The sequence below is a fragment of the Phyllostomus hastatus genome, unplaced genomic scaffold (assembly GCF_019186645.2).
Source record: "Phyllostomus hastatus isolate PE091 unplaced genomic scaffold, TTU_PhHast_1.1 phas_contig_118, whole genome shotgun sequence".
In the NCBI taxonomy this organism is placed as follows: domain Eukaryota; kingdom Metazoa; phylum Chordata; class Mammalia; order Chiroptera; family Phyllostomidae; genus Phyllostomus; species Phyllostomus hastatus.
This window is the reverse complement of record NW_025333543.1, coordinates 727,628-740,846: the sequence shown is the minus strand read 5'-3', so window position 1 is coordinate 740,846 and position 13,219 is coordinate 727,628. Positions and strand designations below refer to the sequence as shown.

Sequence of the window (13,219 nt, the reverse complement as noted above, 5' to 3'; positions counted from 1 at the left end):
ATTTCAATACATCTTCCCTTTATCTTTTTAATTCTTCTTTTTAAATGGGGAGACCATTTCCCAAAAATGATGGTTACATAAATATTTTATAAAGTCATTTACATATAGCAAAAAAGAAGGAGTCCTTGTCGGGTGGCTCATTTGGTTGGAACATTGTCCCATACACCAAAAGGTTGTCGGTTCAATCCCCGCTCAGTGTACACATGGGAGACAAACAATCCATATTTCTCTCTCACATAGATGTTTTTCTTTCTCCCTGTCTCTCTCTCTGTCTTTCTCTAGCTCTCCCCCTTCCTCTCTCTCTAAAGTCAATAACTAAAAAATCCTCCAGTGAGAATTAAAAAAAAATAAAAGAAGGAAACAGCTATGGGTCTCGGAGAGGATGCTTTCCCCATTGGTTTAAGTTTCCTATCCCCTGCAGCCCGCATTGCTACCTGTACAACTGAATAGACCCCTGAAGGCTTGGATTTTCCAGGAAGGGGCATTTAGTACACAGCAGGCCTCTCCCCACTGGTGCCCACCCGCTGAAGTCAGTGACACTCCACATATTTGCATCAGCAGGACCACTGTCACATGCTGCTTCCACAATCTGGACAAATAGATTTCTTAAAAAAATTATCACTACCATCTCTCCACTACTAATAAAATAACAGCGGTTCTGGAGAAAAACCAGGAAGAGGAAAGAGAGGGAAAAATATCAGTCCTTATACGACCAGACTTGGAAAACTGGGGCACCAGCATGGAGCAGGACCTGACCACGGTGCTCCATTTTTCAAGGAATGCACAAATAGCTGGTGTCAGTCTCACCTGCTTGGTGGATAACATGCTGTTTTATTCATTGATCCTTGACATTGTTTAAATAAAATCCTACAAAAATAAACTTGAACTGCTTTATTTTTCAGGAAAAAATCCTCAAGGTTTGACATGCAGCCTTTCTTGGAATATTGTTATATGTGTCGAATACATAATGCTACATTTTTGGATTTTTGGTAGAACCCTTCATAATTTTAAAGACTAGCTGTTATTTAAGTCATGTAATTTATTGGCACTTATGAGTCACCAACTTCTGTCCCAGCCAACGTAATGTTTGCAAATTTTCCTTGAATACGTACATTTGACATTTTAGCAGCTCATTTTTGACCAGCATTTCTTATCTTGGCTTCTATGTGTTCAACTTGGGCCCAAATGTGTTAGAATTACATATTGGAAGTGATGTTACTGATCTTCCAGTTAAATTCTACTGTTTTACAGTTGAAGATGCTGAGACTAAGAATGGATCAGGACTTGCAAAGGTAACCTACCTGGCTTGGAGAAGCCACGACTTTGTCCCTGGTCTCCTGATTCCAAACCCAATGCTATTTGCACAGAGCACGCTCTTAGATCTTTATTTTTTCAAGGACATACCAGTTAGGGTGCTCAGATAAAGCAGGAAGCCCTGCATGTTACAGTTTGAAGTAACTCAATAACCTGAGGAATTTCCCACATTAAACCAAGAGGAGGAGCAAAACATCTTAAAATTTCACTCTCATCATAATGAGTTCCTTATGCTTCTCTGGCCTACAAATATGTTATTGGCTTAGGATTCAAATTTGGGAAACCAAGATAGAGCTTCTTCCACAAACTCTCTTCAATAGCCAATGTTGTTTACATAGTATTCTAGAATAAAATATCTTTAAAATATGTGTTTGTATATGTCAATTTTGTGAGGAAGAGAAATACAGAAATGCAGCCTCATTAAATCAGTGAAAGAGCCCTGTATGAGCAGCTGAGGACTGGGAACCTAGACACTTTCATTTACCTGATGAACACAGACAATTTACTTACTTGAATCCTAGGAAGAGCCACTGAAGCCAGATCCAGGACAAGAGTAGAATAGTGATAGAAGCCGGGAAGGAAAGCATAAACCATGATCCAAAGTTGAGGCACTGACACTTAGAGTAGCGCCTGTGTGAAAACAAGAAAAAGTGTTCACGGAGGAGCACAAGTGGAATCCCTCCCGACGGTCAGTGGGGCGCAGCAGTGCGTAGCTCTCCTGTGCCTGCAGCTGAAGGAGGATACAGGAGGGCTTCACCAGCCAGAACAGAAGATAGTGTTTCTCCTTATCTCTTGATTGGTAAGTACATACTTATTGCTACTTACCACAAAAACAAGAGTGGGTATGTTATGATTCCTGTTGACTCAGTCTGTAAGGACATGCTAAGAACCTAGAACAGTACCTCTTGCTCATTAAATGCACGAGAAATGGGTATGCATGGAGGAGTGTGTTTTGTTGTTAGTAGTGAAATCATGAATGTGTGTGTGAGGAAAGACAAATAAGCAGACTTGGGAACAGATGAAAATTACCATTTCTGAATGCCCATTACCATTGCACAGAGGTAGCGGGCATGCCAGGTACCTACGAAGCTGTTTCCCTCCTCCCCCAAGGCAACCGCAACCATCAAGCCACACACATGTTAGTCCTTGCTTCCTAGAATTAGATAGTGCTTTGGGCGCAGTCAAATGGAATAAATCTAGACCAGATAAAAATTAATTAAAAGTGTAAAACATAAACATTTCCTTTATCTTTCCCAGTTATTTTCAGCTTTTTAGCTCACATAATAACAAAACAACAGCAACAACAGGAAAAAAAGTCAAATGCAAGCACAGTGTCTTTGGCAACCTCACATTCATTGTTTCAAAATGTAATCTAAATTCCAAATAAGTTTTCTTATAGTTATTGTATAGTTATTCTATTTTATAATTTGGGGGAATAAAAACAGGAAATTTGAGAAAGAGTTGAAAATCTAGAAAGTACAATAAATATACAGAAGTAATAAAAACATCATTAACATATTTTTATTATTTTTGAAATCACAAAATATAGAGAACTTTATAGAAATAATAAACTTTTAACTTCTTATTTTATTTAAATCACATCTGTATTTTGTCATTTAAAAAGATCATGTAAAGAAATAAAATGTTTCATACCAAATGCACCAACATAAGCCAAATTTATATATTATATTTTAGAGCATTCTTTGGTTTATTTTAGGATGATTCCTAAGTAATGCAAAGACTGTTAAGTTTTCAAAACTCTAGATTTCTACAATTTCTTTGAGCTTATAAAAAGTTGCTGATATCCCAAGTTCCTAGAGATATCATTAGTAATGTGAGGATGATTTTTATCTACCTTGAAGAGATTCAAGGATTAGCTTACATGTTTATGCATTAGAAAGTGATAAATGATAAATAAGAAACACTAGAGAATACAAAGAATTGGAGAATGGAAAGATGCTTTATCATGTCCAAGAGGCCCTACTGAGAATTGCTTGCTTAAAAAAAGTTGTTTTTTTCAGTTGAAAATAAATTAAGAGGAAAGCCTTCGGCTTATTTCCCATAACTTTGTTAGACTTGGATTATAGGTCGATGGCCTAGTTATCCTGATTAGCCAAAAGACATTTAGAAATTCCACTTGGACCCGGGTCAAAACAATGCCCCAACCCAGTCTCATTCCACCACCTGTGGCTTGTACCATGCAATCGGGCTGAATGTTACTCCCACACACTGCAGAGAATCCTTTAAGATTTGTTCATCTGAAAAGGGGTTTTCAGAAGTTTTGCCTGGAAAAATAATTCATTTAGGAAAATGAAATCCTGAAAAAACTAAACTCTGTTTTGTTTTGTTTTTGTTTTTTCTCTTCAGTAGTAAGGAAGTAAATACCACTCTGGATTGCGAAACTCCATTATCCCAACCCTTACACTTGTACAGAGTGAATATTTTGGATGAAAATGGAGTGAACAGCATAGTGTAAGGATTAGTTTCACCCTGGTGTCTCTTGTCCTACTTCTGCATATCCTAAAAGCAGAGTGACTGCAAGAATCTGCTTGGAGGAAATGTAGGTTTCTTCCATCCTGGACCAAGTAAGTACATTTAATTCTGATAGGATCCTTTTCTTCCACCCTATACTATGTTTTGAGTGTCTAGCATGTGCCAGGTACTCTTCTAGCTATTAGAAGTGTCATGGTAAATTAGATGAACATGGTCCAGGCTCTCTTAAAGTTTATATGTAAATGAAGAATACAGGCAATAAACAGGTAAGCATATAATGAATCAGAAAATAAAACAAAAATAATGTAATAATTACTAGGGGGAGGGAGAAATTTTATAGAATGTGGTCAAGGAAGATGATTTGAGATGAGATCAAAATGGCAAGAAGGGTGCAGTCATGTAAATAACAGTATTTGAAACAGTATTACAGACAGGAATTGCAAGCACAAAGGCCCTGAGGTGGGAATGAATTTGGAATGTGGGAGACTTAGAGACCAGTGTGGTTGTGGGTAGTGAATTAAGGTACAGTGACTTGAAATAAAGTCCAAGAAGTAGCCAGGAGTCAGGTCATGTATAACCTTGTAGGCCATCAGAAAAAATTGAATTTTAGTACAAATGGGATTAGGAGTAGTTGAAACATAGTAAATAAATTAGTGACATGATCTAATTTTAAATCTATGTAAAATTGTTACGTGCATAAAACATGTTGATCAGGTAAGTTCTCAAGACTAAAGGGAACAAGAGTGGAAGCCAAGGTGTGGGAGGCAGAGTTCAAGATCCCCCTCAAGATCTCTGCCCCTGGTATACATGCCTTGTATAATCCTCTCCCCTTCTGTGCAGATAGAACTTGTAGATATGATAAGATGTTGTACCTGTGATTAGGTTCTTTTATGGCCAAATTCAAGGAATTCTGCAGTGCTAATAAAAGTCCCCATCATGTGACTGAGTTAATATTTTTAAAGGCTGTCTTGGGTGGGTCTGGCTTAATCAGGCGAGCCCATAAGAGATATTTTCCTGCTGACCTAAAGAAGTAAGCTTTCATGTTGTCAAAGGAAGGGGCCATGTAGCTAGGATCTTGGGGTAACTGGTAGTTGCTGAGAATGATCTCATGCCAACAGTCAGCAAAAAATTGGTGCCTCAGAAATCCAACCACAGGGAACTGAATTCTTTCAACAACCTGAATGGGCTTGGAATAGAACCCTGAGCTTCTGTGGTGATTACAGGCTCAGCTGACACCTTTCAGGCTGACAAAATCTTGAGCCAAGGACCCAGCTAACCTGTGCCTAGGCTCCAGCCCTGTCTGACCCACAAAAATGATGAGATGATAAGTTTGTGCTGTTTTAAGGCACTAAACTGATAGTAATTTGTAAAAACAGCAATAGATGACAAACACATAGGGAAATGTATTAGCAGACAGAGGAAGGTTTGCACTGCAATAGGGGAAGTGAGAGTAGAGTAGGGTTTAGCTTAGTTTGGGTTGATAGCAGTGCAGATAAACAGAAGGAATAGATTCCGATATACAGGGTCTGACACAAATAATGCCTCTTTTTTATTACCAAATCATAGCTATGTAATTCTGTAACATAACAATATCACACTCAAGTACACCATGTGACATTTTAGGTGAAATGTTCAAATCAAAACTATAAATTTTTACACTGTATTATTACCATACCAACCACACTCACACAGGCATTACTTCTGCCACACCCTGTATTTGGGATAAAATGTAGGAAATGGAGAAAAGTTCCATTGATTGAAATGAAGTCAGAAGGAAGAATGGGTTGGCTGAAGTGTGAGGGAGTGGTGGATCAGAAATGCTGTTGTGGGCCTGTGAACTTGAAATGTCCCTTACTTTTCCAACTGGCCATGTCAGATAGGCAGGAGATAAATAAGTCTGGAACTGAGAGGAGAAAAAGTTAGGAATACAAAGTTGGTAGTTACCAAACATAGAGATGGTTTCATAAACCATGGAAATGGGTATGAAGATTTTGATAGTAAATGGAGACTCAGGAATGCACCCTGGGGGCACTCTGAGTCTTAGAGGTCAGGCAGAGGTGTAGGAATGAACGGATACTCTAACGAAAATCCTGTGAGAAAATCTTTGTATTTCCATTTTACACAGGAAGACACTGAGTCTCAGAAGGTTAAGTGAATTGCTCAGGGTCATGGACTGTGCAGCCAAGCTGGATTTTAACCCAGGAGGAGTGTAAAGGTCAAAGGTTAAAGATAAAGAAAGACTTTTAAAAGCAAGAGAAAAGAAATTAGTTGCCTGAAAGGTTGGCAGATGGGAGGGGGAAGGGGAGAATGGGTGAAGAGGAGAGGGGATTAAGGAGTACAAATAAGTAGTTAAAGAACAGCCACAGGTTCCATTGCCTGGCTTACCTCACTTAGCATAATACTTGGCAGTTCCATCCACGTTGTTGCAAAGGGTAGGAGCTCCTTCTGTCTTTCTGCTGCATAGTATTCCATTGTGTAAATGTAGCATAGTTTATTGATCCACTCATTTACTGATGGGCATTTAGGCTGTTTGCAGCACTTAGCTATTGTAAATTGCGCTGCTAAGAACATTAGGGTGCATAGGTTCTTTTGAATTAGTGTTTCAGGGTTCTTGGGGTATAAACCCAGCAGTGGAATTGCTAGGTTGAAAGGCCATTCCATTTTTAGTTTCTTGAGGAAATTCCATACTGTTTTCCACAGTGGCTACAGCAGTCTGCATTCTCACTAACAGTGCAGTAGGATTCCCTTTTCTCTACAACCTCCCTAGCACTTGTTTGTTGATTTGTTTATGATGGCCATTCTGATCTGTGTGAAGTGGTATCTCATTGTGGTTTTAATTTGCATCTCACCTATAAGTGGAACCTAATTAACAAAACAAACTGGCAGCAAAATATAGCCAGAGACATTGAAATCAACAACAAACTGATAGTAATCAGAGTGGAGGTGAGAGGAAAATAATGTGTGAAAGAAGAGAAGGGGATGTAAATGAACATGAGTGAGGGACCCATGGACAGAGCCAAGGTGGGGTGGGATTGAGGTTGGGAGGTGGGCATGGGTAGGGCAGGGGAAGGTGGTGGTGGGAAAATGGTGACAACTGTACTTGAGCATCAATGAAAAAAGTAAAAAATAAAAATAAAAAAAGAACAGCCATGGGGATGTAAAGTACAGTATAGGAAGTAGAGTAGCCAAAGAATTTATAGATGACCCTATAGTGACCCATAGATGTGAACTTTGGTGGAGGGATTGCCTAAGGGAGTGGGGGGTGTTTAGTGGAGGGGGACAAAGGAAAAATCAGGACAACTGTAATAGCATAATCAATAAAGTATAAAAAAAACCCCACAACCTCTTTTCATTAAAACTCAATGCCCTCAATTGCAGCTCTGAGGTGAAAATAGAAAATTTCATATATCTTGAAATATATCAACTGTACTTGAACAATAAAAATAAATAAATATCCAGAGGCTAGAGAACAAACTTGATGTTTTTTAGACATTTTAGAGCACTACAGAAATAATTGCTCCATAGCAGAGACATGCTTTGACCTGAAGCATATATTCATGTCAATGTTGAAACCTAGGAAGACAGTGCTGTCATTGCGGGTCTTATGTCCAGCTACCAGATGATAAATAATTCTAATTAAAGACACAGAAATGATCTCAAAAGAATGAATGTAGCTATGAAAATTTACAGCCTTGAAACAGATTTGGGCCACTATAAGCTAGCATCCACACTGACTATAGTCCATTTGATTATGACTGTTTTGATTATTAGTGAATCAAAGTCACTTTTCAGTTTTTGTTTCTGTGTACTTCCAGAAGTTTCTTTTCAAATATTAACTCCTTGTTATATATGAGCCAGGCTTATATTTCTAACAGCAAATACAAAAGTAGAAGCAGCAGCAACAACACTAGCATTATTGGCAATTTCCTATGTGCCAGGCCCTTTGCTTAGAGCCATGTATGCATTGTGTCATTTAATCCTCACAATACTGTTCTAAATTAGAATTTTGACCCCATTTCACAGATGAAAAAACTGATGTTCTTAGAAGTTAAGCTAATTATTATATAGTAAGGTTGAAACCTGAATCAAAATCTGAGTCCAAACTCTATAATAACCAAATTTCTTCTGTAGTATTGGCCAGAGAAATTCTTTCTGAGAAATATGTATGTCTCATTTCTTCAGGGGAATTATCATGGTAACTTTTGAAGATAGCTATTGCTAGGTAACTGGTTTATCTTTTCCTTCTGTAACAAGCCAAAAAAGAAGTTAGGGATGTGGACTTTAAATTTAGGGCAACTATAAACCTATTTCTTTTACCATTTGTTGGTTTGTGAACCTGTAATAGTTAGCATTTAACATGTCATTAGTAACAGTGACTGTGCAAATCATTGATAATACAACTTCCTTCTGATCTGCTTTGCATACCCACATATTTCACAGCTGACACCCACAAACTGAATAATATACTTTGATAATCAAAAAGCTATGAAATTTTACCTGCAAGAATCTTCCATTCTTAATTTGGTAGATTTGTTTTTTTGCATTTAACTAATAGCTGCTCTATTTGTTAAATAATATTGATGCATCAAAGCTACTCTTTTGAAAAACAGTTATTGTTCCTAATAAGATTTCCCTTAATAACTCTATTTTATTATAAAAAGGTTATTTAGTTATTTAGATGATTCCCAAGAGCAGTCAGCAATTTGTTTATGCCTTGGTACTGTTCATCTCAAGCAGTGTTTATTGATCTCCTATTGTGCCCTTGTGGGCTAACAGAAGAATAAGGATGAAGCCTTTACAAGCTTACAGTCACCAAGGGTGGTGGTTGTGCATGTGTGTGGAGCAGACAAGTTTAGAGAAATGTGAATATAGTTTATGCTAAGAGGAGATGGGAATAGCAATGTACGAGGAACTAAGCAGAGTTACGGATGGATGATACAGCACCCACACAAATAGAGGTAAAGAACCGGTGGGTCTTTCAGTAACCAGAACAGGAAGAAATGGGTTAATTATAGGGTTGTATTTATTAACAATAGTGTTAGTAATGGAAGAGATGATTGGAAGAATATGTCAGTGGAACAGTGGATAAATATCAGGGAGAGAGCATTTTGAAATAGAATTTTGCCAACTTGACCCTTCACACATAGTCTGCAAGGCAGTGAGCCTACAGAGTGGAAAAGGTGCTGGGCCTCAGACAACCCCTTCACCTCCCACTTCCTCACAGGTGAGTGATCTCACTTAAATGCTCTGAGCTTCAGCTTCATCATCTGGGAAATGAGGGAGTTGTCTACATGATTTGAAACGTCTGTCTTCATGTGTTCTCTCCTTCCCTCACATTATCACTCAGGAAGCTAGGTCCTTCTTTTCCAAAACTAACATTTCTACTCTTTTTTTTAATAACTTTTTTTTCAATTACAGTTGACATACAGAGTGACATTAGTTTCAGGTGTACAATGTCATGATTAGACATTTATATAACTTATAAAGTGATGACCCTGATAAATCCAGTACCGATCTGATACTGTATATAGTTATTATAATATTATTGACTATACTGCTTATGTTGTGTTTTACATCCCTGTTACTATTTTTGTAACTGCCAATTTGTACTTCTTAATCCCATCAAGTTTTTTACTAGTCCCCCCCATAACTCCTGCCCCTCTGGTAACTGCCAAAATATCCTCTATATCTATGTCTACTCTTGTTTTAACTTCATGCTACTTTTACCAGATTCTCAGCCGATCAGTATTCTCCCCCTTTCCCCCCTCAAATTTCACACCTCTGTTTTTTACCTGAGTGCCCTTTCCCTGAGTATAAAACCAATCTGATATTTCCCTCTCTGCCTCTGATTATACCAGGCTTGTTCTTTTCTTCTTTTCTTTGTCAAATTTGAAAGACTCATTAAAATCAGCTACCATCCACTCCCCACTATGAACTCTCTTGTTAACTTTCTCCAGTCTCAGTTCTGCCTTGGTCCCCACTATTTCACCAAAACTGCCCTCTTAGATGACATCAGATGAGAACAAAAACTTTTTCCCAGCCATCAGCCTACTTGACCCTTCACCCACATTGCACGCTCCTGGCTCATCCTCCAGTGTGAAAATACTGTTCTCTAGCAGCCTTAAATGACACACTAGATCAAATGGATTTCATTGATATCTGCAAAACATTTCACCCCAAGGTAGCAAAATACACACTATTTTCAAGAGCACATGAAACGTGTTCTAGGATCCATCACATGTTGAGACACAAAACAAGTCTAAATAACTTTAGGAAGATTGAAATCATATCAAGCATCTCTGACCACAATTCTATGAAACTAGAAATCAATCACAAGAAAACATGGAAAAACATGAAAGGACAGGGGAGTTAAATAACATGCTATTAAACAATGACTAGGTCAACAACATGTTCAAGGAAGAAATAAAAAGATTTGATCAAGTGAAAATGAGGACACAACAACTCAGAATCTGTGGGATACTAGGAAAGCTATCCTAAGAGGAAAATTCATAGCATTACAGGCCTATCTCAAAAAAACAAGAAAAAAAAACAAAAAAAAAACAAGAAAAAGCTCAAATAAACAATCTAACTTTACACTTTAAGGAAACTGAAAAAGAAAACCAAGCAAAGCCCAAAGTAGAATGAAGTAAATAATAAAGATTACAGCAGAAATAAATGAAATAGAGTCTAAAAAAATCAATGAATCCAAAAGATGTTTCTTTAAAAAGATAAAAAGGTTGACAAAGCTTTAACCATACTCATCAAGAAAAAAAGAGAGAGGACCTATATATATAATCAGAAATGAAAGAGGAGAAATAATAACTTACACCAAAGAAATACAAAAGAAGATCTCACCCATAAGTAGAACCTAATCAACAAAACAAACAAGCAAGCAAAATATAACCAGAGACATTGAAATTAAGAAGAAACTGACAATAACCAGTGGGGAAGTGGGAGAGGAGACCATATTTTTCAGACTATAAGATGCACTTTTTTACCACTTTTTTTGCTTCAGAATTTTTTTCTCTATTTTCCTCCTTTAAAACCTAGGTGTGTCTTAGGTTCATACCCCACCAAAGTGGGGTAGGATCTGTAGTGGGAAGTGGGGATGGCTGGGGTTGGGGGAAAATGGAGACAACTGTACTTGAACAACAAAAAAATGTGGAAAAAATGAAAATAAATAAAATAAATAAACATGCAAAAAAGAAATACAAAAGAGTGTAAGAAAATATTATAAACAACTATATGCCAACAAACTGGACAACCTGGACAAAATGGATAAATTCCTAAAAACATACAATCTTTCAAAACTAAATCAGAAATTAACAGATAATCTGACCAGACAGATTACACCTAGTGAAATTGAAACAATAATAAAAAATTCCCAACCAACAAAACCCTGAACCGGATGGCTTCACAGGTGAATTTTATCAAACATTCTGAGAAGAACACCTGTCCTCAAACTATTTCATAAAATTCAAGAAGAGGGAAGGCTCCCAAACTTATTTTATGAAGCCAGCATTATCCTAATTCCAAAAACAGATAATGACACTACAAAGAAAGAAAATGATAGGCCAATATCCCTGATAAACACAGATGCTAAAATCCTCAACAAAATATTAGCAAACTGAATACAAGAGTGCATCAAAAAGATCATACACCATGATCAAGTGGGATTTATTCCATGCAAGGTTGGTACAACATTCACAAATAAATACATGTGATTCATCACATAAAAAAATGAATGATAAAAGCCACATGATCATATCAATAGGTGCAGAAAAAGCATTTGATACAACCAATTTATGATAAAAACTCTCAGCAAAGTGAGAATAGAGGGAACATACCTAAGCATAATAAAGTTCATATAGGACACACCCAATGCTAGTATCACACTCAATGGGCAGAAACTACAAGCATTCCCCTTAAGATCAGGAACAAGACAGGCACGTCCACTTTCACCTCTCTTATACAACATAGTTTTGGAAGTCCCAGCCACAGCAATAAGATAAGAAGAAGAAATAAAAGGCATCCAAATTTGAAAGAAAAAAGTAAAACTGTCATTATCTGAACATGTCATGATACTGTACATACAGAACCCACAGATTGCACCAAGAAAATACTGGAACTGATAAATAGATTCAGAAAAGTAGCAGGATACAAAATTAATATCCAGTAATCAGTTGCATTTTTATATGCCAATAACAGACTAATAGGAAGGGAAATGAAGAAAACAATCCCATTCACAATTGCTACAAAAAGAATAAAATACCTCATAATAAACCTATCCAAGGTTGTAAAATACCTATTCTCAGAAAATTATATGACACTGACAAGAGAAATAGAAGATATAAATAAGTCGAAGCACATATCATGTTCATGGATTTGAAGAATTAACATCATTAAAATGTCCATACTACCCAAAGAAGTCTATAGATTTGATACAATCCCTATCAAGATTCTGATGACATATTTCACAGAACCAGAACAAACATTTCAAAAATTTATATGGAACCACAAATGGCTCCAAATAGCAACAGCAATCCTGAGAAAGAAGAACAAAGAGGGAGGAATCATGCTTCCTTATATCAAAACTATACTATAAAATGACAGTAATCAAAACAGCATGGTAGTTAGCATAAAACCAGACACATAGATCACTGGAACAGAATAGAGAGCCCAGAAATAAACTCACACCTTAATGGTCAATTAATGCTCACCATAGGAAGCAAGAATATGCAATGAATTAAAGATTGTTTATTCAATAAATGGTGTAGGGTAAATTGTACAGATATGTGAAGAAAAATGAAACTAGATCCCCTTCCTATATCACACACAAGAATAAATTCAAAATGGATTAAAGATTTAAATGTTAGTTCTGAAATCATAAAAATCATAGAGGAAAACATAGGCAGCAAAATATCAGACATTGCTCATAGCAATATTTTATCAGACATATCTCCCCAGGCAAGAGAAGCAAAAGAAAAAGATAAACTAATGAGACTACAACAAAGTTTTTATACAGCAAAAGAAATCATCAACAAAATAAAAAGACAACCCACAGAATGGAAGAATATATTCACCAATATATCTGATAAGAGGTTAATACCCAAAATTTATACAGAACTTAACAAAATTAAACACCAAAAAAGAAACAACCCAGTTAAAAAGTGGGCAAAGGGCCTGAATGCAGACTTCTTCAAAGTGGACATACAGATGGCCAACAGACATAAGAAAATGTGCTCAACATCACTAGTTATCAGATAAATGAGAATTAAAACCATAATGAGATATCACCTCACATCTGTCAGAATGGCTGTCACCAATAAATCAACAAACAAGTGCAATGAGCATGTGGAGAAAGGGGAACTCTTGTGCACTGTTGGTGGGAATGCAGACTGGTGCAGCCACT

General features: G+C 36.9%; 1 protein-coding gene across 1 annotated transcript in view; it reads right to left on the bottom strand.

Moving 5' to 3' along the window:
- The window catches only part of SLC13A1 (solute carrier family 13 member 1), a 112,151-nt gene that overhangs the window by 19,935 nt on the left and 78,997 nt on the right, over positions 1 to 13,219 (bottom strand). Inside the window, exon 8 of the mRNA XM_045847691.1 lies at positions 1,825 to 1,944. Coding sequence (XP_045703647.1) covers positions 1,825 to 1,944 — 120 coding nt within the window. The remainder of the gene's footprint in view (positions 1 to 1,824; positions 1,945 to 13,219) is intronic.